Genomic DNA, 24928 nt, shown 5'->3' with positions numbered 1-24928 from the left:
CCTAGAAGAAGGATCTGATTGGTTATTGGGGGAAACCAACAGAATCCTGCAAAATTTTAATGAAACAGATTGGTTAGTTTAAGGGAAGCTAGTCCTTCCCAGTCTCTTCTTCCTGCTTAGAAACAAGCTGACCTTGCTCATTTGCTTATGGGATCTCCAAGCATCTGCCATGTTCCCAAGACTGTCTCCCAAGGACAGGCTTTGAGCAGCACCTGGATTGGACTGAGTTTTGATATGGGCTACACCATGGCACACAATATCTTGATTTTGGTCTTTATAAAGTACCCAATCCACAATTCCATGGGTTTTCATAGAGGCACATAATCCAAATAAGTTTTTGAAAAGTTTTATTAATGGAGAAAATTTATTAAATATGATGGCTGCATATATCTTACATGGGGCCACAGTCCCAAATCATGTGTGTCTATAGTATTCTAGGGGCTGGTTATATACCGTTAATTATACACGGGAGGGGAAAAAACCTGACATCACTGTTTAAGCTTATACCTTTTGTTTTCTCCTATACAGGTTTGGAAAAAGGATGAAGGAAGGGGGGATGGGACACAATTCATTAGCAAGTTTATAACATCTGTCTATAAGATTCATAAAAAATGCTTCTACACATTAAAACTTAAAAGGGAACACAATGGTAAAAATGTCACTTTACATACTAAAAGACATTCCTATATTTTCTACTGTTCATTTGCTATTCCTTGGCCCAGAGACACATACATTAACTACATGCTTTCAGGAGGGGAGAGGTAGTTTCCATGGGTACAAATGCCTGTAAATGGCCCATTAATATAAGAAAAGGTTTAACTTAATTTTTCTCTGCCTGCACCTGGATAGCTATTCACTCATTTCTCCACAGGTGTCATAAAAATCCACGTCTCCTTCCCCTTAGTATTTACAACACAATGCCATCGACCATCTTGATTTTATGCTAATCACACAAGTACAGAGATCATTTACAAAATCTCTCTGTACTCCTAGCTTAAGTTAATAAAATGTTCTTAAAGTTTCCTAAAATCTTAATATTAATTCTGTAGCCTTTGGTACCTTACAACAATACTGGGTTTACTGAAGACTAACCTGGACTTTTTTCTTTGACAAGACAAATGGAAATGAAATGTTGAATACCTGTGAGCAATCTTCTATGTCAATCCTAAATACATCTTACTGCAAAAACACAAGGTTCTCTGAGTGTGATTCCAGTAAAATGCTTTTTCTGCAACGCTGCACCAGAACCATGTCAGAAGTGGCATTAGCACCAGTATCAGAACAACTCAGAAGGTTCTTTCTGCCTCAAGTCAGTCCTGCAGCTAAAGGTGAGTCTGAAGGTTACTGGACCATGTAGCCTGACTTCAAGTGATACGAAAACACTGCTTTGCCTAAATATGTGCTTGCAGACTGTGCTTGACATTTGTGGCTTCCTCTTTCTATTGATTGTCTTCAATGAACATGTTTGTTTTGTATTTCAGCACAGTGGACCACGAGCCCTTCCCTACATTCCAGGAAAATAGGAAAGTTTGCACTGCTCACTAATCTTTCCCCTCAGGGTTTAGGATCTGCAGTGATATTAATTTTGTGCCTTTGCAACAGCCTGAGTGGGGAGCCAAGGTGATTACTGCAGGGATTCAGGAAAGCTCACAGCACAATAATTCCCCAGGAAAGTCGATCACTCCAGTTTACTGATGAAGGGAGAGTTAGCTAGGGCCCCCTCTCTGGTTAGAGAACATAGACAGAAAGATGCCATTAATGGCTACCCTTGCACAAGACTCTCATCCTAAGTGTGTTAATAACCTCTACACAATGGACAGGCCATTGATTGACAGGAGCTTGGTCTCTTAAGAGACTTCCATATTTAAATTGGTAAAGTTGAGTGCAATGGTCCTCAGAGAGAAAAATACTCATCGTGTCTTTGTGGCTGGAACATGCTGGGTATACCATGACCATGATGTCAATTGTTCTCATCTGGTTCCCACACACCCAGAGTGGACCCACCAGAAGGGGTCGCAGGCAGAGGTGTTGGTGAATCATAGAAGATCAGAGACTATACATACTCCTGTTTTATGAAATTTGTGGTCCAGATAAGATCGACCAATGCAGAGCCAGCAATTCTAAGTCAGCATGTCAAGCTGTGGAGATAAATCACTCACCTTGTTGGAACAGAAGTAACTAAGACCATGAGATAAAGATGCCAGTGATAGAATGTTGTCTACACTGAAATATTCAATAAATCTAGGGATTTTCCCTGTGGAGAATTACCCTGTCCTAATTGTCGGAGCTGAGTGACAGTTTATTGTATGTAGCAGTTTATGGGTTGTTTGTGTAGATAGTGATTTGATTAAAAAGTATAAATATAAAGGTCAAGATAGGTCAACAGAAGCCAACATTTCCAGGTATATTGTGTGCTGAGAATGGAGGTTTGGTTTCTCACAAGAAGACAGTGAATACCCTCCGCCCCCCCCAAAATGTACACACAGGAGGTGGTGGTCTGAGGGATTGGGTGAAACTATGAATGGCAGAAATGTTCATGAATTTAAGGGGTGATAAGTCATTTCATGGGGAGATTCAACTTGTTACTCCATTGCACTAAACATAGCCATCTCATAATTGATGTTGAATATGATCATTGTCTGTTAGAGACCGAGATCCATGAGATCTATATGGGGATCATCCATGTAGAACAGCTCTCCTGTTCTGCCAGCATGACAATGTTGTGCATTTGCTCTGTGGTACATGGCATCAGCAGTGACTTATACCTTCTGAGCACTTGAGTTTTGGCTTGTGTAACTGGGGAAATGAGTTTTTAAATTTATCTAATTGGAGTATTTATCCAAAGAAAATTAAAACACTAATTTGTAAAGGTGTATACATCTCTATGTTTATTATAGTGTTATGTACAAAAACCAGCATATGGAAGCACCATGGGTGTTCATGGATGGCTAAATGGATAAAGATTGCCTGAAACCTATGTACTCTCTCTCTCTCTTTTTATTTCTTTTTCTTTTTAAAAATATGTATTTTATTGAATTTAGAGAGGAAGAGAGGAAGGGAGAAAGAGAGAGACAGGAACACTCATCTGTTTCTGTATGTGCCCTGACCAGGGGTTGAACTGGCAACCTCTGAGCTTTGGGACAATGCTCTAACCAATTAATCTATTCAGCCAAGGCTAGACCTATGTACACTTATTTATCAATGTCACTCCATTAAATTTAATTTTCCAATTATCTCTCTGTTCCCCTCCTTCAGGCAAGGCTCCATTGATACAAAAATTGTCCTGGGCACTGTGGATGGCTCCATGGCCTCCACCTCAGGTGCTGGAATGGCTCTAGTTGCAACAGAGCAACAGCCCAGATGAGCAGAGCATCACCCCCTAGTGGGTATGCTGAGGAATCTCAGTCTGGTGAATGTGGTAGTTTATCTCTGCCTCCCTGCTTCTAACTTCAGGGGGAAAAAAAGATCATCTGATTCATGCATTAAAAATAGACTCCAGAAATGCAATATTGGAGCATAAAAATTAAATATAAACAGTAATTGGACCTAAATATTGTGTGTCACACTGTGTCATACAAATGACTTACATGGCTTTACCATGTAATCTTTACATACCCCTTAGCAGGCACAGACACATTTGAGAAAAGCAATAAGAAGAAAGAATCTGTGTTACGTCTATTTCTTGTTTTTTTCTGTGGACTTTGGAGGAGATTTGCCAAGTCTAAATGGTTGTAAAAAGCAGATATAGTGAAGCATGAATGTAATTAATAGTTCAGTATGTGTGTGTGTGTGTTTGAGAGAGTGTATGTGTGTTTGTGTGTGTGTGTGTTTGCAGTGTAAATGCACCAGTCTGCTTCAAAAAAGCAGAAGTAAAAAAAGAAGAAGCAGTAGTGAGAGCTGAGTTTGGAGGGTCCCATCTGGATGATCATGAACAACCTTGAGTTCAGAAAAAAAAAATGTTAGGATTTACCCTGAAGACCGTTAGAACCAAGGAAGGATTTTGGCAAATGTATATAGACATATTTGAAATGAAAGTTAGACTCATAGTAGAGGGTGAATTAAAGAAAGAAATGAAAGTGCAGATCTCAGAACTTAGGAAGGTGGTGGATCTGATAACACACATGCATGCTCACACGCACACTCATTAGATAAAAATTGTGGCACTACCACTGGAATGATTGAAGGACACGCAAACAAAATACTTCCTTCTTGGTCCCACTTTTGTTATTTTGACCACAGTGAAAAAAACGCAGCCCACAAATGTGATGTGAATCCTTCTTGCCTGAGATATAGAGGATATGAGACAAAGTATTACAGGGTTGGGTGGAGATTTTGGAGGTTTGAGAAATTGAAAAGCAGGGATGCCTGGTTCGATGTAGAGCCACTGGAGACAGAACAACAGGTGCTCTCAGTGCAGTGGGGAAAGCATGGATTTTTCAGCTCATCGTGGGTGAGTCTGTGGAATAAGGTGGACATGCATGCTTCTTCACATCATTTACAATAATAGGTGACAGAGGGGCTGCAGATCAAAATGTGAAAAGTAAATAAATTTCTTGTTCTCTTGCAAAAAAACAGAGGTTACTATCTCACTAGGCAAGTGTTTCTTGAAATGGATATACAACCACAAATTGAGTGGAAATATGATACATGGAAACATGCTAAAAAGGGAGGAGAGGAGGGAGGTGGGGGAAGGGGCATAAAGAGAAACAAAATATATGGTGACAGAGGATGATTTGACTTTGGGTGATGGGTATACAGCATAAGCAACTGTCCAAATGACTTGGAGATGTTTTCTCTAAATCTGTGTACACTGGTTAACCAATGTCACCCTGTTAAATTTAATTGTCTAAATAAAATTTTAAAAAAATATTAAGAAGTCCTATTTCTCATGAACACCTGCAAAAATTTTTTTTAAAACCATGCACTGGGAGAGGATATATACAATGTCTAAGTAAGCCAATTGGGCCCTGGCCACTTTGTTCAGTGGTTGAGCATCTGCCTGGTTTGTCAATGTCCTGGGTTTGATTTTCAGTAAGGGCACAAGAAGAAATGCTCATCTGCTTCTCCACACCCCCTCTCACTTCTCTCTCTCTCTCTCTCTCTGTGTGTGTGTGTGTGTGTGTGTGTGTGTGTGTCTTTCCCTCCTGCAGCCTTGGCTTTATTGGAGCAAGTTGTCCCCAGGCACTGAGGAAGACTCCATGGCCTCCATCTCACGTGCTAAAAATCACTCCATATGCAATGGAGCAAGGGGCCCCAGATGGAAAGAGCATTGCCCTCTATTGAGCTTGCTGGGTGAAACCCCTTTGGGGCACATTCAGAAGTCTGTCTCTACCTCCTCATCCTCTCACTTAAACAAAAAATTAAAAATACAATGAACTGGTACTGAGAATATTTAAGACATATTTATAAATCTATAAGATGACAGTGCTAATTTAAAAATAAAAGTGTCTTTCAAAGGGAAGGCAACAAACATTATTTGGGATCAATAAGTATAGCTATTTAGATTCCTTGGACTCAGCCTAAACCTTGTTCCAACTGAAGACAGAGGCAAGGGGCATTTATGAGAAAGGGAAGTATTGCAATTACATCCATAGAAAGAACACAGTGCTATTGGTGCAGATAAGCTAAATAGTGATGTTCATTCTAAAATGCATTAAGTTTCAGAGAAATAGCCAATTAGTCCAATCATCATAACTTCTGTTTGCTTGTCATATTTGTAGTTATTTTGAGGCACAATGCTCCAAACCGGTGTAAAGATTAGTTTACTCCATTTTTAACATTTCAAATATTTGGGATTCTAAAATAAAATGTATTGAATGACATTGGTTAATAACATTATATAGGTTTTAGTATACAAAACCTAACATTATATAGGTTTTATATATATGATGCCATTTGTATATTATATTGTGTGTGTACCTTTGAAATCCAGAATCAGATTCTGCCCTGACATGAGAGAAGCAAATTTGAGATACAGTTATAATTTTGTCAGTGAGCTCTCTCTCAAAGGAGGCTGAGCCAACTTCTCTTCAGCTCAGACTTTCACTGGATCCAATCACACTAACCCAAGAGTAAGAGGCCCCCTCCACTCTGTCTTCCTATGTGGGCCTGGTTCCATAAAAGCCAGGATGACTCTCAGGATCCTATAATCAGCACCACGGACAGAGGCAGATTTCTGTCTGCTCTTTTCTCTCCGCCTGAGCTGGGCACCCTCCCTTTCGGCATTTCTGCTCACAGTGACCACAATGTACACTAGTGACCTCAAGTCTGCTTGAAACACGAGGCCCTCTCCCTTAATCCCCACCTTCGTCTTACCAAGTCCTTTGAAAGACATTGCTTATGTACCTCTTTGAAATGTTGTGGAATGAGTTGGGGATTACTGCCCAGGGTCTGGAGAGACATGGCTGATATAAGAAACTTTGTTATCCAATACACATGACATTAGCCAGTGGGTGTGGGGGTCTGCAGACCCCAATTACTGTATGAAACAGAAATAGGAGGAAGAAGTGGGACTGGGACTGCTTCTTCGTGTCATTTTTAGTCCCATGTCTATTCCTTAAAGGTCCACCCTTCCTTCACACTCTGCAGTCTTTCTCCTGCACACACCTTGCATGGACTGGAAGCACAGGTGGGGTAAGGCATGGGGTGGGTGTGTGACTCCTTCTGTTCACCATCTCTTTGTGTGATTGTCTTCTCCCTGTTGATGATCTGACTCTTTCTCTTTCTTCCCCATCTTAGCCCTGAGCTCTCCTGGGACAGGTTGTGAGCTGAAATTCTGCTCCCTCAATGGACATGGGCTGGGGCTTCTCATTTGAGACCACAACTTTTTGTGTGTGTATTTTTCTGAAGTTGAAAATGGGAAAGCAGTCAGACAAACTCCCGTGTGCGCCCAACCGGGATCCACCGGGCATGCCCCCCGGGTGACGATGCTCTGCCCATCTGGGGCATTGCTCTGTTGTGACCAGAGCCATTCTAGCACCTGAGGCAGAGGCCATGGAGCCATCCTCAGCTCCTGGACCAACTTTGCTCCAATGGAGCCTTGGCTGAGGGAGGGGAAAAGAGACAGAGAGGAAGGAAAGGGGGAAGGGTGGAGAAGCAGATGGGCATTTCTCCTGTGTGCCCTGGCTGGGAATCAAACCCAGGACTCCTGCATGCCAGGCTGATGCTCTACCACTGAACCAACTGGCCAGGGCCTAGACCACAACTTTTAAGGTGTCACTGGGGTGTGACAGCAGGTAGGAGAGGTGCTGTGAGAGCTTTAGTACTTGTAGGTCCGGTTGTGATGTGAGGTCACAGCACTGATGGTGAAGGTGGCCTGAGAGGGTGCAGACATGTCCTGCAGATGAAGGTGCTGGGAAGATCCCGTGACTCCTCCCTGTGCAGGTGGAAGGTATCAAACCAGATCAGATTGACACTGCAGGGTCACATTTTTTCCCCAGGGCACTGAGGGTTGTAGCTGGACTGAGAAGGTGGGTTTCGTGTACATTCCTGGGGAGAGGAATGTTGTGATGTGTAGAGAGCAACCCCCTTCCATATGCCTTTGACCCTGAGCTGAAGGACAAAGTTTTTCTCCAGAAACTTTTTTTGTGACCCCCTTGTCATCTCTTCCCAGTCCCTCTGGGTGCTCTATTTTTCCATGCCTGAAACTTCCCCCTTTTCAGTCCCTCTCCCTACACCACTGCCCCTCTCAGTCTCAGCTCCAGACCCCTCAGGCCTGGACCCCATCACCACCAGGGTGACCAAAACTGTGAGGTGACAATTAGGACATGGAATAGGGCAGGGCTCTTCACCTATGATCAGGATGTCCAGGGCAGTACTGTTGGTTCACCACACATAGGAGAGGCTGTGTACACTGTAGCACCTGTACTCCAATGAGTGTTGTTCACATGGCCCAGGGGGATGTTTGGATCAGGACACTGAGGGTATGTGAGCCCCTTATCCTTGTTCAGAGCAAATCTTTCAGCCAGCCTCCGCACGACACTGGAGGGTCAGGCTGTCTCCAGCCTGTGGACAGTTTTCTAGCTGTCACCCGAAGGCAGCACCAGTGGACTCAGCTGTGTCTAGAGAGAGGACTCTTGATACACACCTGGGCTGAAGGGAAAAGTGGCATTTGGAGGACACCCGTACCCTACAGTGCCCCCTGGGGATGCAGTGAGACTTCTCCCTGGTCTTTCCCTTAACATCCCACCTATTTCTGTCTTCAGAAGTTCAGTGTCACTGAACCTGCATGACCTCCACAACTCAAGTGAGCACAGGGCTATGCCACTTATTTTGGAAACAAGAAAAAATAAGGCAAGGGATAGGCTACTTCACCTGTGACCTTGAGATGCAGAGTTCACTGGGCTGTGACCACACATAAGGGTAAGAGATGGGAGAACCATAGCATCTGTAGGTCCCTGCATGGGATGTGCCCACAGGGTCCACAGGGATCACAGCCCACCACCTCCTTGCATGGTTGCTGGATTCCATGTGTTGGAGCAGTCAAATCCTCTCTCCTTCAGTGGAGGGAAAGTGCCTGATGTGTTCTGTGACCTACACAAGAGGGATACGTTCCCTCCTGAGGCCACCAGAGGGCAAAGGTGGCTGAGAGGGAGGGGGCTCTGTAAGATCCTAAGGGCAAAGAAGAAGCATCACTCCATGGACTGCGGGTGTGGTTTGTGAAAGCTGAGACCCCTTGAGGCCTCCCTCCATTCCCTTCCACCTCTGACAAGGAGCCCACTGTGGGAAGACCAGTTTCTCCCTCTAAAGTGTCACCACCAGGATGAGTAGGTCACTCTTTGTACTATGCACATTAATACTGTCTTGCTGTGTGTGAGCACATAAATTCAATGAGGAAGCTTGTCTTGTTGCTGGAGGCCAGTGGGTTCTTCATAATCCAGGACCAGATCCCCTGTTCTTTATACAGACTGTAGACATCAGCCCACAGAGACCCCTCACACTGGACTGTCACAGAGCTCCCTTTTGTGACCATGAGGCAACTAACAGAGTATATGGAGAATATCAGGAGGAGCCCTGGAAATGAGTCTGACCTCAAATATCAGGGGTGCTCTTCTCCCTTCAGTTTTCTAGCTGTCACCCGAAGGCCTTTCCAGACTTGTCACCATTAACCCAGACCCTCTTTTCCCCTACTTTCCAGAAGGATTACTGAACTAAAGCAGTAGGTTTTGGGGGAGGGGCTCAACAACCTGAACCTGCTCCCATAGACGCCAATGCAGGCCTAAAAGGAAATGCCTGTGAGAATTTTCCCCTCCCACAAAGAAGCTCTAGGTTTAGGCTGGGCCTCTTAGTGTTGGGTTCAGATCTGGGGCTGAGCACATCTCTCCTCTACTTAGATGTCCCGAACTCACTGAGCCCCCTGAGTTCTGGGGTCTCCATAAGGCCAGGTTCCAAGAGAGGAGAGTACCCCATCACTCTCTTTTCCCAAAGCTCACTGAGACCGAGAATAGCTGTGAGGGTGGGCAGTGTGGTGCTGCTACCCTTGGTCCTCAGTGGCATTTATTTTGTGTCCTCAGCTGGGTATGGGCTGTGACAGTGACCCAAGAAACATGGTCCAGGAAGGTTCAGAGGGCACAACTATCTAAATTTAGTGACTGTGTGTGAAAGAAAAGAGAGTGAGGAACTGAGCACTGTTCTACTCTCCTTTCGTGGCTGGAAGGGTCAACAGGGCCATTCCATCAAGGATAAGATGCTTGGGAGACAGACACACCTGGAGAATTTTATAACACTGTTCACAGACTCACAGAGGGAAGCAAAACCTTCCCCCTGGCCTGCTCTCTCTCTCCCTAACCCTTCCTTTTAGTAATGTCCTTATGTAATGAATATAGAAAATCAGATTGCTTTTATCTATGTCCATGAGTCTCAGTTGTATATCAAACCTATTTATGAAATCATACAGTTCTTAGCTTTTCCTGTTCTACTTTACTTATTTCACTCACTATAGTGATCTCAAGGTCTGTGTATGTTGTCATAAATGTCAGTATGTCATCATTTCTTATGGCTGAGGAGTATTCCATTGTATATATGTACCACATCTTCTTTATCCAATCCTCTATTGAGAGACGCTTTGTTTTTTTCCATGTGTTGGTCATTGTGAATAGTGCTGCAATGAACATGGGGGTGAATGTGTCTTTACAAATCAATACTTTAGAGTTTTGTGTGTAGATATACAGTAGAGGGATTGCTGGGTTATAAGGTAACTCTATTTTTAATTTTTCAGAAACCACCATATTTTCTTCCATAATGGTTGTACTAATGTGCATTCCTGACACCAGTGAATGAGGGTTCCTTTTTCTCCACAGCCTCTCTGGAGAATGTTTTACTAACATTCTACCCAAAACAGAAACAAATTCATATAAAGGGAGAACGAACTTATGGTTGCTATAGAGGGTGTGGAGGGGGGATGAATATAAAGTAGGAGGGAAGAGCATCAATAAGGTGGGTAACTTTGCAGGGAGCCAGATGGCTGCTGGAATTCATGTGGGGAACACATCATAAGATCCATAAATCTCAAATCAGTGCTGTATATCTGAAAATAATATAATATATGCTAACCATATTTTAATTAAAATGTTCAATTAAAAATTAATGTCTGCATATTTGACTATTCAAATGATGTTGAGAACTTTACCTAAAATCTAGGTTCCCTTGTTGATCAATAACCCTGCTGAACTTAATTTTCTAAAAAAAAAAACAAAAACTAAAAAAAATAGAAACCTAAAAGTTAAAAAAAATAATTTCTGAAACATATAGAATTTTGTTAACCAGTCTCCCCCCAATAAATTCAATAAAATGTAAAGACTAAGTAAAACACAAATAGTAGAAGAATAGCAAATTGTTCTAAACGATGGTGGAAGGAGGAAGACGATAATAACAAAAGAAGTTTCTAACCAGGACAAACAAAAACAGAGGAAAATCAATAAGGTCCAAAATTTCATGATTGAAAATACTAATCACACTTTTAAGTCTTAGCTTGAAAGCTCCCTTCAAAAATGAGAGACTGTGCATGTTTCTGATATTAAAGATGAAACAGTAGACAGCAGGACACGTTGTAGAAGATTTAGAAAGGTAGCAGCAAAAAATCGTGAACAACTTGATGACAATATATAGAAAACACTTAAATTGGGCACCTTCGATGTAGACTTACTGAATGGACATGATAAAAAGCAAATTTGTATCGTTCTACATTTATATTCAATACCTTGAAACTGTCATAAAATATTATCACACAACTGAAGTCACGTTCAAGTAGAGATCCATTGGTGATTTCTTCCAAACACTTATGAAATGCCGTCATACATACAATAAAATTGCATAAACTCTTTCTAAGAAAAGAAAAAGAAAAAATCCATCCTAACATTTTTTTTAATCAGGCCACAAAGTATGATTCTGTCAGCCAAAGGTCATCACCTCCAATTCTAAAAGAACTCCCCACCTTGGGTTGTGGTGAAATAGGAGCTTCACACCAGGACACCAGTGTCCCCCAGGGAACGTCACCCCCATCTGCACACAGATTAGTGACCTAGCCCGTGGCCCACTCTCTGTACCCACCACCCAGGCCCGCTCCCCACTGGCTTCTGCTTATCTCTGAGTTTCCCTGCTTCTCAGTCATGGTCAGTTCTCCCAGTTGTTTGACTGTGACCTCGTGTTTTACAGACAATACCCAGCATCTCTGTGTTTGGAGGAGACGTGACTGTGAATTGTACCTTCATCAGCCCTTCCTGTGGTGTCTGAGGCCATGGTCATCACAGTGTCCCCACATGGACGTGTCATCATTGCCCAGGACACCTGCCAGACTGCACCCCTGAATGTCTCAGGGACCACAGACTCCTCACAACAAGGCTGAGTAGAGATGTCATTGTCACCTCTCTTCAGAGACAGAAGGAGACCCAGAAAGGCACAATTTCTGCTCAGGCTGACAGTCCACACACGTTACAGCTCTCCTTTCCATTACAGTCTGAATTTCCTTGGACCCAAGTTTGCAGAAAGAATTCAGTGAGAGAAGAAGAGTCCTTTTCAAGAGAGGAAGAAGCATTGAGAATGGAGAGATGACTCAGACATTTTGAAAGAGAGCCATGAAGAGAAAGAGGGTTGTATTTATAGAACAAGGAAGTTACTAAAGGGTATTGTAAGGGAGAGATAGAGGAGACCAGGACGAAGGTTTCACTTCCCTCTGTGAGTTCCATAACAGTGTTATAGCCTCTCCACATGGGTCCATCCCCCAAGGTGTCATTCTTGATGGAATGGCCCTATTGGCCCCTCTGTGCACCAAAGCAGAGTGGAACAGTGCTAAATTCCTCACTCTCTTTTTCTTAAAACACAATCATTAAATTTAAACAGCTCTTCCCCTGAGCCCGCTTTACCCATGGTCCCTGCTGTATCACCACTGCCCATACACAGCTGAAGACTCAAAACCTCTACTCTGTGCCACCTCATTCAGTGTGGGACGCTCCTGTGAACCAGGTGAGGTGAGGACATGGAAGTGTCCATTGGATTAAACTGGGCAACAGAAGGGTCCTTGGTGGACAGGAGCAGGGGTCTCACCCGAGGGTCCAGCTCCATGCCCTCCTCATGCTGTGGGTCCTTCATGGCAGCATCTGCTGGGGCAGAATGAGAGTGACCCTGACAGGGTCCTGAGGTCTCAGGGATGCAGACCCTGCCTGCTTCCAGATGGTCCACTAACCCAGGGGTGAAGTGAGGTGCCAGGCCCCGCAGTGAGGATTTCAGTCCTTCCCACGCCTGACCCCACACCCTCCTCTGCTGTCCCTCTCCCCGTTATCTTCTGAATCCCTGTGACCCCTCCTCCAGGGCAGCCCTTTTTTCCTCTCACAGAGGGGCTCTTCCCAGGTGTTCGCAGTTGAACTGTAGTTGGCAGAGGAGACAGGAGTGTGAGGGGCAGAGAAGGGCCGTGGGCAGTGGAGTCTGAATGTCTCCTGGGCAGCAGTGACCTCTGTTTGGGGATCTGTGTCTGTGGCCCCAGCAGGAGGTAAAACATGAGCCTCTCTCTCTGGTCCAGAGGGACAATCTCAGCCCTGGGTTGGTAGCAACCCCATCCCTGCATGATTCTACAGGAAAGCACGAAACCTGAACACACACTTGTGCACATGTTTCATATTTCATGAGATTGAAAATGATAAGCAATTATCTCTCATTTGTTCACCCGTGCTGACATTGTGTTCTTTCTAGATTTTCTTATTTGAGATTCTGGAGAAATATTTTTCTTAGCTGACCTTGTTTATCTATTTGGATTTTCTGTGCTGGGTGCTCTGATCCTGGTCTTTTGTGACCCAGGTCACCCTGTGCCCTACTCACCCAATGTCCTGCCTTTGCTATGACACTGGTGTCAGAGGAGGAGGAAGGAGGAGGGAGAGCAGCAAGATGAGAGTCACCAAGACCCCAATCAGAACAACCTGGTACCACTTGAGACCTTAGGCACAAGTGATGTCCTAAATGAGCCAATAATGCCATGTAATGAGCACCTACTGTGTGCGAGGCACATGCTGGGGTCTATCATCTGTCTCATCTCCCCTCCCCACAGTCAGGCACAGGGATTGCTGACCCCACCCCTATTGCACTGAGGTTCAAAGAGGTTCACCACGTGCCCCAGGTCACCCAGCCTGGACAGGGCAGTGCTGGGCCTGGAACCCGGGACTGTGGGCTCCCTGTGCTGTCCTCATGCTGCCCCCAGGTGGACACCAGCTTCATGACCTGGGCTTCAAATCTTCAAGTGGCCTGACTATATCTCATCTGGAGCTGACGGTTATTTATTTTCTTTTTGACAGAGACAGAGAGAGAGACAGTAAAAGAAACAGACAGAGACAAATAGGCAGGAAGAAAGAGAGATAAGAAGCATCAATTCTTCATTGTGGCACCTTTGTTATTCATTGATTGCTTTCTCATATGTGCAATGACAAGGGGCTACAGCAGAGTGAGTGACCCCTCGTTCAAGCCAGAGACCTTGGGCTCAAGCCAACAACCTTGGGTTTAAGCCAGTGACTTTGGGTTCAAGCCAGCGACCATGGGGTCATATTTATAATCCCATGCTCAAGTCAGCGACCTTTGGAATACACACATGGATCTTCTGCATCCCAGTCCAATGCTCTACACTGTGCCACCATTTGGTCAGACTGAGGGTTCTTTCTTATTACCTGTCCTCAGCACAACAGTTACATCAGAGAGACAGGGTTACAGAGTGGATTCTGTGTCTCTTCCAGGATCCATCTGTTCCCTGCAGGACCTGACTCACCCTAGGAAAGGTCAGGCTACACTGGGGGTGCTGCCCTCCTGAGTTCTGTGAGGACCCCTATGTCACCTGACCTCACAGCAGCCTGTGAGCAGGATGGGACCAGGGATGAACAGACAAGAACCTGACACTCAGAGGAGAGAAGGGACAGCCTGGTCCCACAGCAGGAGCAGCAAAGCTGGGAGCTGACCCAGGTCTGAGTCCTGTCTCCTCTCTCCTCTGAGCTGAGTCTGAGCAGAGGTACAGGACCTGGATACCCCAGACCTGTGTCCTGTTTGTACCTCCCTGCACAGTGTCACTGTCACTGTTACAGAGGGGGAATTCTCCATAACATCACACCCTGTGGGCTTCCCTGTGAGCCCCTATCCCGGGAGCTCAGAGCCTGAACTAAAAGGAAATCTGAGCTCTGGGTCACGATTCTTTCCTTTTATATTTGGGGACACTGAGGCCACACAGGGGAAGGTGTGTCCATGTAAACGTTTCCACAAGGTGCCTGAACCCCTACATGACTCAGCCCCTGTCCCCATGGACACAGCTACCACCTCCGCACAAAGTCTATCACTTACCCCTCTGTGGGCCTGACTCCGTGGGGAAGAGAGACCAATTCTCAGAGCCTTTTGGAACCAGGAAGGCAGGGAGGGTCAGGGCTTCCATCTCATCAGCTGAGCTCAGTGGCTTCACCCCATGGCTGGGTTCCACAACCACCCTCCACCAGAACCACCCACCTGTCCCATGACAGCCTCAGGGCCCTGGGATCCCTGTGGATCTCAGCATCTCTGCCTGCCTCCCTGCCCCCTGGGACACAGCCCATCCTTGAGTGTCTGGGGGGCACTGGATTCTTAGATAGACCCTCAGAACTGCCCTGAGTGGTCTGTTCTCCCTTTGAGCAGAGTTCCCAGGGACTCACCAGCTGTGGAGATGGGCCTTGGGGAGGGTGGGGGCTGGGACCCCAGAGGGTCATGAGAATGTGGACAGGAAGGGGGGTGAGGAGCTGCTGGTGACCCTGGAGTACCCAAATCATTGAGACTCTCACCTGTGACTACATGGGACCTCCCCAAGACCCTCCTGCTGCCTGCCTGACACATTCTGGACCCAGGTGACGGAAAACAGGTGGAGAGGGGTGACAGGGTCTCGTAGGGTCAGATCATCTCTGTGTAACCAAACTTCAGACACCTCTCTCCCATTCAGCCTGATGAATTCTGGGGACAAGGCCCTTCCTTTGACTGAGCTCAGGAAGAACAGGGTCAGTGTCCCCTCACCTGGCTTCAGGAGCTCCACAGGTTCACTGGGATATGACAGCAGGTAGCAGGTGGTGTTCTGTGAGCTGTAGCACCTGTAGGTCCCCCCATGGGCTGAGGTCACAGGACTCATGGAGAACTCTGCCTGGTACTGCTGAGCTCGGAGCTCTGATCTAAGACGCAGTGGGGGATCGGCTGTCCCTTCCCTGGACAGAAGGAAAGTGTCCATCAGGCTCTGTGACTGACACAGCAGGGTCACGTTCTCTCCTGAGGCCACCGTGGGGCCCGGCTGCACCGAGAGGGAGGGTCTGTCAGGGAGCCGTCCTAGAGAGAGGGAGGGTGGGTGAGGGCTGCCCACCACCTTGTTCTGACCTGAGAGTCAGCAGGCCTGTCTGTGAGGACCCTCCTCCTGTCTGTCTCTGTTTCTCTGAGTATCCCCCTCCCATCCCCTGTCTCTCTCTCTGTCCCCCTCCCTGGGACCCTGCATGTCCACTCTGTCCATCATCATCTCAGACCCCCAGCAGGGCCTGTGCAGAGTCTGGGTCCCTAACTGAACCTACTGGACCCTCACCTGCCACCATTATGTCAACGGGGTCACTGGGGGCCAACCATTCGGAGGAGAGGTTGTGTCCACTGTAGCATCTGTACCAGCCCCCGTGGGAGCTGCTCACAGTGTCCAGGGAGAAGCTGGCTTGAGGGAGCCCAGCCTTGGGCTGCAGGACAAGGCTCTGGGGAAGGTCACATCCTCCTTCTTTAAACAGAAGGAATCTGTCATAGCCGACATCAGAGTGACACTGGAGGGTCAGGCTCTGTCCAGAGACCATGATAGGGCCCTGAAGGGTCAGGAGGGAGGGCTTCTGAGACACACCTGGGGAGATCAGATGTGAGTTACAGGGGCTGCTCCTCCCATACAATGCCTTCTGCTGTCCTAGCCCAGGTCTCACTGTCTCTCTGCATCTCTGTCTGTGGCCCAGGATCCACTGTGTTCCTCTCAGCTCACCCTCTCAGTGGTGGTCCCCTTAGAGCAAGGACCCCTAAAATGTGTCTGGGTCCACGGATTACTGTCTAGTGCCTTAATCCATGGATAAGACAATAACAAGACTCACCTGAGATCAGGAGCTCTATGGCATCCCTGGGCTGTGAGCATCCCTGGAGGGTATTCCTGTAATAGCCATAGCATCTGAACAACCACTTGTGGCTGGGGGTTATGGGACCCACAGGGAACAGGGTCTCAAGATTCCTACTGGACTAAGGCTGTGAGTCCATGGTTTTGGAGGCACTGTGACCTCTTTTGTGAATCAAAATAAATTGATGAAATGCCTGGTCAGAGCCACACTGGAGGGTCACTTTCCTTCCTGAAATCATGACAGGGCTGGTCAGGGCTGAGAGCTTGGGTTTTTTGTAGGATTCTAGGAGAGGAAGAGGCAGTATGTTAGATTGGCTCACCCCTCCCTCATGTCTTCCGGGGCTGGGTTGTGAATGGGGAGACCCCCTGATAACAGCCCCCCTTCTGGAGGGTAGAGCCTGAGGCTGGGACCCCTGAGTGTTTCTTTACCTGGTACCACCAGCTCCAGGGGGTCACTGTGTTCTGACCACCCAGTGGACTTTTGATATGTTCAGTAATATCTCCCTGCATCACTCTGTGTCATGAGTGTGATAAAGAAAGCTGTCTTGTTCATGGGCTTCTGTGTGGTCATTGTCTCCCCCCCCAAAAAAAAAAGTGGGGGTTTTTATGTATAAAGGAAACTCCTGGGCCTCCAGTATCCCCTGACACCAGATGATCACAGAAGTTCCTAAGAGGATGACAGAGCCTGGCTCAGCCCAGATGGTGGGTTTGGGGAGGGTCCCTGGAAGGAAACCAGAGGCTGCATTACAAAGACCCTCCCTCCCTCATTCTCCAGCTCAGCCCAACACCCTCCTGTTCTACCATCGCAGCTCAGGACTTCTGTGCTCCCTCCTGAGTCCCAGGGTTGAAGTAAGAGATGGGACACGGAGCCTGGGGAGGACTCACCTGAGTCTTTGCAGGTCCTCTGGCCCAGACTCAGCCCTGGAAGAGAGTCCCTGTCAGAGATTTGCACCCGCATGTCTGAGCTCATTCCCTTCCCAACAGGATCCCAACATCTAGAGCTGCCTGAGTCTAAAGTTCCCCATGAACAAGGGGGTATAATCACCCCACCCTCTCCTGCTGCCTCCTCCCGTGTCCACAACTGACTGAGGCAGAGAAGAGCAGAGAGGAGGGACAGCATGGTGTCTGCTCATAGTGCTCCCGCTCTGCAGATGGAGGAGCCCCTGGGCCTGAAGGACAGAGACGCACAGTATGTGGTGAGTCAGGGGCTGCTGTACTTCCGGGTTCCCACAGCTGTGGACACACAGCAAGGAGACACCCCCGCCCCATTGGCCTGCCTCAGGGTTTTCCATGACAAGTGTTCAGACAGAGTTCAGGGCCCCTGGAGACACTCGGCCCAGACCTAGGACCTCCTCTGATCCCAGGACTGTGTCTGCTCTGATCTCCTGCTCAGAGGAGGCAGGACCCAGGTTCTTGACTTAGTCAATCCCCAAATGGCTGGCTCTCAATAGAGTTCACTATTTATATTCTCAGCCTCTCAGAGATGGAATTTATTTTTGGTCTTTCATTCATCCATCAACAAATATATACTGATTACCTACTACTTGATTCATATTTGTGCCAAAACCAGAAATATATCTGGGGTCAGGAGACCTGTTTCCTGTATTTTGAGAACTCTTCTTAGCAGAATATGTGACTTTTAAGCTAATGTTGCCATTAATTTACTAACAAAAGAGAAATAAAAGAAAATATGAGGATTAGGATCATGACTAGACTGTGCTGATAGAGTGAATGATTGAGGAGGTGGAGTCCTAATAGGTGGGAATGAGACTATTCATGAAAGGAAAGAACATTCTAGAGAATCTTGGAGACATACAGCCTCTCTGAACAGGAGCAACAGAGGGAGAGATGGTGGCTAGTCAGAGATGTGCTCTCCACCAGGGAACGATGTTGGATTATATCTGTAATGCAGAAGGAACATATAGGAATGGACCGTTAGGGTCAGACTGAACTATGAAGATCACATGTGCCCTGTGTTACTAATGAACCATAGAAATGCAACCTATGTCAATTAAATATAATATTAACAGTAATTGAACTCCAAGTCATGTGTTTCCAAAAATGTCACATGAATGCTTACATAGATTTATCACGCCATCCTGCATAGCCCGCTTCAGACTCATGTACAGAGGAGAAATGAGAAAAAATCTCAGTGTTCCTTCTAGTCCAGAGCTGTCAGCTGGGCCTTAGGCAGGAATTTTGTAGTCCTACAGAGCCTTGAGAAAACAGATATGGAAAACAAGAAATTGGTCAATAGCAGATAGTGTGTGTGAATGTGTGTGTGCTTCAGGGGATACCTGACCCAGACTGACTGAGGGAAACTGAAGTGAGGGCTATGGATGGAGGGTCACACCTGGATGAATGTGAACAGCCTCCAGGTCAGAAAGAAGGGTCTGGGGTTCACCCTGAAGACAGCAAGGACCACAGTAGGATTTTGAAAATAAATAGATTATGAAGTGTAAGTTAGGAAGACTGATGTGGAGGGTAAACTGTAGAAGAGAATGAGGGTGGAAATGAAACCTTAGAAAGGTGAAGGAAGTTGACCCTGCCTTGTTGGGTGTGAAAGGTGACCTTCTCTCCCTGTCTCAGTTGACTGGAATCACCAAGGTCCCCTCAGAGACACAGAGCCAAGAAGTGGGGGAGAAATGAGCTTGGGGAAAGGGACTGTGTCATACACTCTGCCCCCACAGGGGAGCCCAGCTGTCCCTCCTGGCCCTGGGATGCAGGTTCTACTCAGTTTCCCCCTGACTTTCTGTTTCTGTTTCTGTGAGCAGCAGGATCTCTCTCCACCTCCATCTTCACTTCCACTTTCTTCTTCTACATTACCTCCTCCTCCACCTCCTTCTCCACCTCCACCTCCTCTTCAGTGCAGTGGGGAGATCATGGAGTTTTATATTCATGGTGCTGGACCAGTTGAGTGGGTCTATGGAACACGGTGAACTGCATCCCTGCCTCACACCTTTCTATCTCCTTTGCCTCCAATTCCTGGCATGTTAAGCTGCGCTTAAACCTAAATGAATGCATTGCTCATTAAGTATTTCTAAAAACTCATTTAAGCTCATGCTTTCCAGTGTGTTTGCAGCCTGCCAGACACCTGCCCAGGTTCCAGGGTCCTAACTCATAGACTGAGGACACACCCAGATACCTGGAAGCAGATAAGAGGCAGGTAAGAAAAGGGGAAATGGCTCTCTGTAGAACATCCCACACATTCCAGGACCAGCCTGTCCTTCAAATAAATAAAGTTGCGGGAGGGGGGTGTTCCTGCAGGGACCAGGCTGAGGAGAAACCAGGGCTCCTTCTTCTCTTCACTCCAGCCACCACCATGCTTGCAAGTCACTGGAGGGGTGCATTTGAGGTCCCCAGCACCCCTGCCAGTCCAAGATGGCAGGACCTGGGGCAGAGAAGGAGGTGACACTGTGTCACAGCAACAGCAGGTTTGCAGGCTCCTGTTCCTAAAGTAGCGACTCAGGGTCTCCCCAGCAGCGTACTCACAGGGACCGAGAGCTATGGTCTCTCATGACTGTCTCCTAGGCTGTCCCCAGACTCACCCTCTGCCTTCCTCATACACCCAGGCACCCATGCACGGAGACAGACACACAAAGCCCCCCCCCACACACACCCTGTCCTGCACACATCCAGGAAAAACAACTTTTTTGTGTGGTTTTAACTTTAGAATAAAAGTATAGGTGTTTATGGAGAGCTCTCTCTGAGATTTCCTGTGTGAACACACTGAGAGTAAACTGTGTGTGCTTATAAAGGAAAATAGAATATCTGGAAAGATCACTCATTAGAGACAAGTTGTTAGATGCACACTGTCATTTATAGTGAGTTTCCATACCCCTTTGATAATAAAATTACTCAAGTCCCAGAATTGGACTCACTTTCTGCAAGTTCAATATAACACATGGTCATGCGAGGCATCTCACCCCAATTGCAATGTGTTTTCAAGTCAGGGCGTGCTCAGGCATTAGCTCTGGGCTCTGTACAGGCCCCAACTATGGGCTGTGTCATCATAGACAAGATGCAATTGCTGCTTTGTTCAAATTCTCTATTAATAGAGGATGGATACAGGAGGGGTATGGGGGAGGGACACGAGGTGCGACAAATATGAGGTGATGGAAAATGATTTGACTTTTGGTGATGCGAACACAACAAAATCAATAGTTTAAATGCTATAGGAATGTTTACCTGAGACCTATGTACTCTTATTGATCAATGTCATTTCATTAAATTTAATTTTCATTTTTAAAAATTTATTTAGAAAGTTAATCTTTTTTATTAGGTTTATTTCTAGGTATTTTATTTTTTGTTTTTTTTGCAATTGTAATTTTTTTTAATTTAGAAAATTAAATGTATGAAAAATTATGTTCTTTTAGTTCATTTTCCAAAGTTTTATCATTGGCGTAGAGCAGAGCAACAGAATTTTGTTGTTGTTGGTGTTGTTGTTTTTCTTGTCTTTTCCAAATTTAAGTGATTTTTTTTTACTTTTTAAATTTTATTGAGAAAATTAAATTTAACAGGGTGACATTGATCAATAAGAGTACATAGGTTTTAGGTAAAAGATTGTAAAGCATTTGAACAGTTGATTATGTTGTATACCCATCACCCAAAGTCAAATAATTTTTCTTCACCGTATATTTGTCCCTCTTTAAACCTTTTCCCCTACCCCCTCTCTCATGTCCCCCTCCTTCTGAATATAAAACTGAGACTCATGGACATAGATAAAAGTGACATATATCATTATGAATAAAAGTTTTCAAATTTTTTGGGTAGATACACAAAAGAGGAGTTGGTAAGCCATATGGTAGCTCTATTAGTCTGTTTGAGAAATCTCCATACTGTTTTCCATAGTGGCTGCACCAGTTTGCATTCCCACCAGCAGTGAATGAGGGTTCCTGGTGTTCCACAGCCTCTCCAACACTAGTTTTAATTATCTTGTTGATAATAGCCAGTCTCACAGGTGTGAGGTAGCAACTCATTGTAGTTTGGATTTGCAGTTCTCTAACAAATTTTGAAGATAAACACCTTTTCATTTATCTGTTGACCATTTGTATCTCTTCTTGGGAGAAGGGTCCATTCAGGGCCTCCTCCCACTTTTTTATTCTTTATTATTTTTTATTTTTAAATTGAATTTATTGATGTGACATTGGTTAATAATAATGTATAAAGTTTTTATATATTTGGATATTAACCTTTTATTGGTGTTGTTTTCAAATATATTCTTCCATTCAGTTGGTAGCCTTTTTGTATTGTTGATAATTTCTTTTGCTGTGTAAAACCTTTTTGGTTTCACATAGCTCCATTTATTTAATTTTGCTTTTATTTCTCTATGTTCACTGCAGCACTATTCATGGTGGTCAAGACATGGAAACAATCAGAGTGTTTTTGGCTAGCTCTTTGGATAAAAAATTGTGATACATGTATACAACAGAATACCACTCACCCACAAAAAGGTAAAATACTGCCATTTGCAACAACATGCATTAATCTTGAGAGTATGTTAAGTGAAATAAGTCAGACAGAAAAAGTCACACATGATTTCACATATATCTGGAATATAAAACTAAAAGCAACAAATGAAGAAACAAGAGAAACAAACAAACAGAAACTCATAGACAAAGACAACAACAGTGTGGTCGTTACCAGAGGGGAAAAGGGGTGTGGAAATGATGAAGAGATTAAAAAGGATGAAATATGTAGTAACAAAAGGAAATATGACTTTGAGTGATAAACACACAGTGTAATTTACAGGTGATATAGTGTAGAATTGTGCACTTGAAACCTATATAATTTTAATAACCAATGTCATCCTAATAAATTTAATACAGATGTAAAACTAAATACATAAATATAAAAATCACATTAAAAAAGAGAATATGGAGTACAAAATATTTTAAATTTATTGTGGTGAAAATGATATTGATATTAGAGTGTATTTAAATTAACTGTGCAGAGTAATATTGCATATTTTAGGTAGAAATATTTGTCTTAGTAAATTCCAATCTGGGGAACGTGTTTCAAGTGACTCATTTTTTTTTTTTTTTTTTTTGTATTTTTCCGAAGCTGGAAACGGGGAGGCAGTCAGACAGACTCCCACATGTGCCCGACTGGGATCCACCCGGAATGCCCACCAGGGGGTGATGCTCTTCCCATCTTGGGGCGTCGCTCTGCCGCAATCAGAGCCATTCTAGTGCCTGAGGCAGAGACCACAAAGCCATCCTCAGCACCCGGGCAAACTTTGCTCCAGTGGAGCCTTGGCTGTGGGAGGGGAAGAGAGAGACAGAGAGGAAGGACAGGGGGAGGGGTGGAGAAGCAGATAGGCGCTTCTCCTGTGTGCCCTGGCCGGGAATCGAGCCAGGGACTCCTGCATGCCAAGCCAACGATCTACCACTGAGCCAAATGGCCAGGGCCTCAAGTGACTCATTTTTTAAAAATGGAATTTACTGAGGTGATATTGGTTTGCTAAACCGAGTGTACAACTCAATAAAACATCATCTGCACACTGCATCATGTGCCTAACACCCCAAGCAAAGTCCCTTTCTGTCCCCATTCTCCCTCCCATTGTGCACCTCCACCAAACTTGAGCCTCCCTTCTCTCTGACTATCACCATATTGCTGTCTGTCTGTATCTGTTATGTACATTGTTAAGCTGTCAGAGGGGAGATGGGCTGGGTACTGGAAAAAAGAACATGAAGAGATTGGCCTCAAGTGATCCTTAAGCAGGAACCTTACATCATATCCCACACAAAGCACTTTAAAATTGTGCTTGCATTCTTTTCTTTTTCAATAAGAAAGAACCTAATTCATAACTTAAAACTTTGTATTGGTTTTCTGTTTTTATAGAAACACATGACTTTTTATTACTTTATACATTTATTTTTCAATTACAGTTTACATTCAATATTATTTTGTTTAGTTTCAAGTGTACAGCATAGTATTTCCAGTACCACCTGGCACCATCCATAGTTATTATAGTATGATTGACTCTATTCCCTATGCTATACTTTACATCCCCGTGGCTACTATTTTGAAACTACCAATTTTTAGTTCTTTATTCCTTCACCTGTTTCACCTTGTCACCTGACACCCTCCCCTCTGACATTCATCAGTTTGTTCTCTGTATCTGTAAGTCTGTTTCTGTTTTGTTTGTTCTCATTGACCTTTTAATTCCACATATAAGTGAAATCATATAGTACTTGTCTTTCTCTGACTGATATCTTTCAGTTAGCATAATATCCTCTATGTCTATCCCTGCTATCACAAATGGCAAGATTTCATTCTTTTTTATGGCTAATATTCCATTGTATGTATTACCATCACTTTTTATTCGTATGTCTATCGACTGGCACTTGGATTGCTTCCCTATCTTGGCTATTGTAAATAATGCTGCATCAGTTTTCTTTTTAATATACAATGTTTCATGCACTGGTTTATACAATTAACTCTGTGAAGGCATTTGGAAAGGGAAGTGAAGTGTGTGGAGCAGAGACAAAGTGAGTTCAGTCATTTAAAAAAATGAGTGAGGTCCCTGACCAGGGAGTGGTGCAGTGGACAAAGAGTTGGACTGGAATGCAGAGGATCCAGGTTTGAAACCCTGAGTTTGCCAACTTGAGTGTGGGCTCATCCAGCTTCAGTGCAGGCTCACCAGCTTGAGTGAGGGGTCACTGGCTTGAGCATGGGATCATACACATGACCTCATGGTCACTGGCTTGAGCCCAACGATTGCTGGCTTGAGCCCAAGATCACTGGATTGAGTTCAAGTTCGCTGGTTTGAGTAAGGGGTCACTTGCTCTGCTGTAGCCCCCTGGTCAAGGTGCATATGAGAAAGCAAAAAGTGAACAACTAAGGTGCTGCAATGAAGAATTGGTGATTCTCTTCTATTTCCCTTCCTACCTGTCTGTTTCTATCTGCCACCCTCCTCTCTTTCTGTCTCTGTAGCAAAAAAATAAATAAATAAAAATTTAAAAATGAGGTCTTGATTGTTCTTTCTGATCCTGGGATTTTCTTAAGCATCTGGCGATGTTGACTCTCTGGCCTGTCTGAACTTAGCAATTTTCCTATTAATGGGCCATGAACCTTATATGTATATTTAAATATTTTTTCTCCTTCTACTCTGTTTTTTGAGGTGTTGCCATTAGCATTCTTATTTTTCTTGTATATTCCCATCTCCTTAAAGATATTACTGTGTCTTGAGCTTTACTTTAACACCTGTAGAATTCATTAAGAGTTCTGCTATAAAAACTTCCACCGGGAGTTTAGCACTTTTCCTCCTGGGTGAACAGCACCAACCTGCAAAGTGAAATCAAAATTGTCATCACAGAAACC

The 24928-nt window shown here is 44.9% G+C and overlaps 1 protein-coding gene and 1 pseudogene across 1 annotated transcript in view; both read right to left on the bottom strand.

Annotated features, from left to right (window-relative positions):
- The window catches only part of LOC136399391 (leukocyte immunoglobulin-like receptor subfamily A member 6), a 367572-nt gene extending 349825 nt beyond the window's left edge, over positions 1-17747 (bottom strand). Inside the window, exons 1-2 of the mRNA XM_066374475.1 lie at positions 17690-17747; positions 17489-17524 (exon numbers count right to left, since the gene is read on the bottom strand). Of these exons, the coding sequence (XP_066230572.1) occupies positions 17489-17524; positions 17690-17723 (70 nt within the window). The 5' untranslated portion in view covers positions 17724-17747. The remainder of the gene's footprint in view (positions 1-17488; positions 17525-17689) is intronic.
- On the bottom strand, positions 7259-17407 carry LOC136397159 (leukocyte immunoglobulin-like receptor subfamily A member 6; annotated as a pseudogene).
- Positions 17748-24928: the final 7181 nt, after the last annotated feature.

Source organism: Saccopteryx leptura, chromosome 3, assembly GCF_036850995.1.
Source record: "Saccopteryx leptura isolate mSacLep1 chromosome 3, mSacLep1_pri_phased_curated, whole genome shotgun sequence".
Classification (NCBI taxonomy): Eukaryota; Metazoa; Chordata; class Mammalia; order Chiroptera; family Emballonuridae; genus Saccopteryx; species Saccopteryx leptura.
The sequence above is the reverse complement of the archived record's forward strand: the minus strand, read 5'-3'. Positions and strand labels throughout refer to the sequence as shown.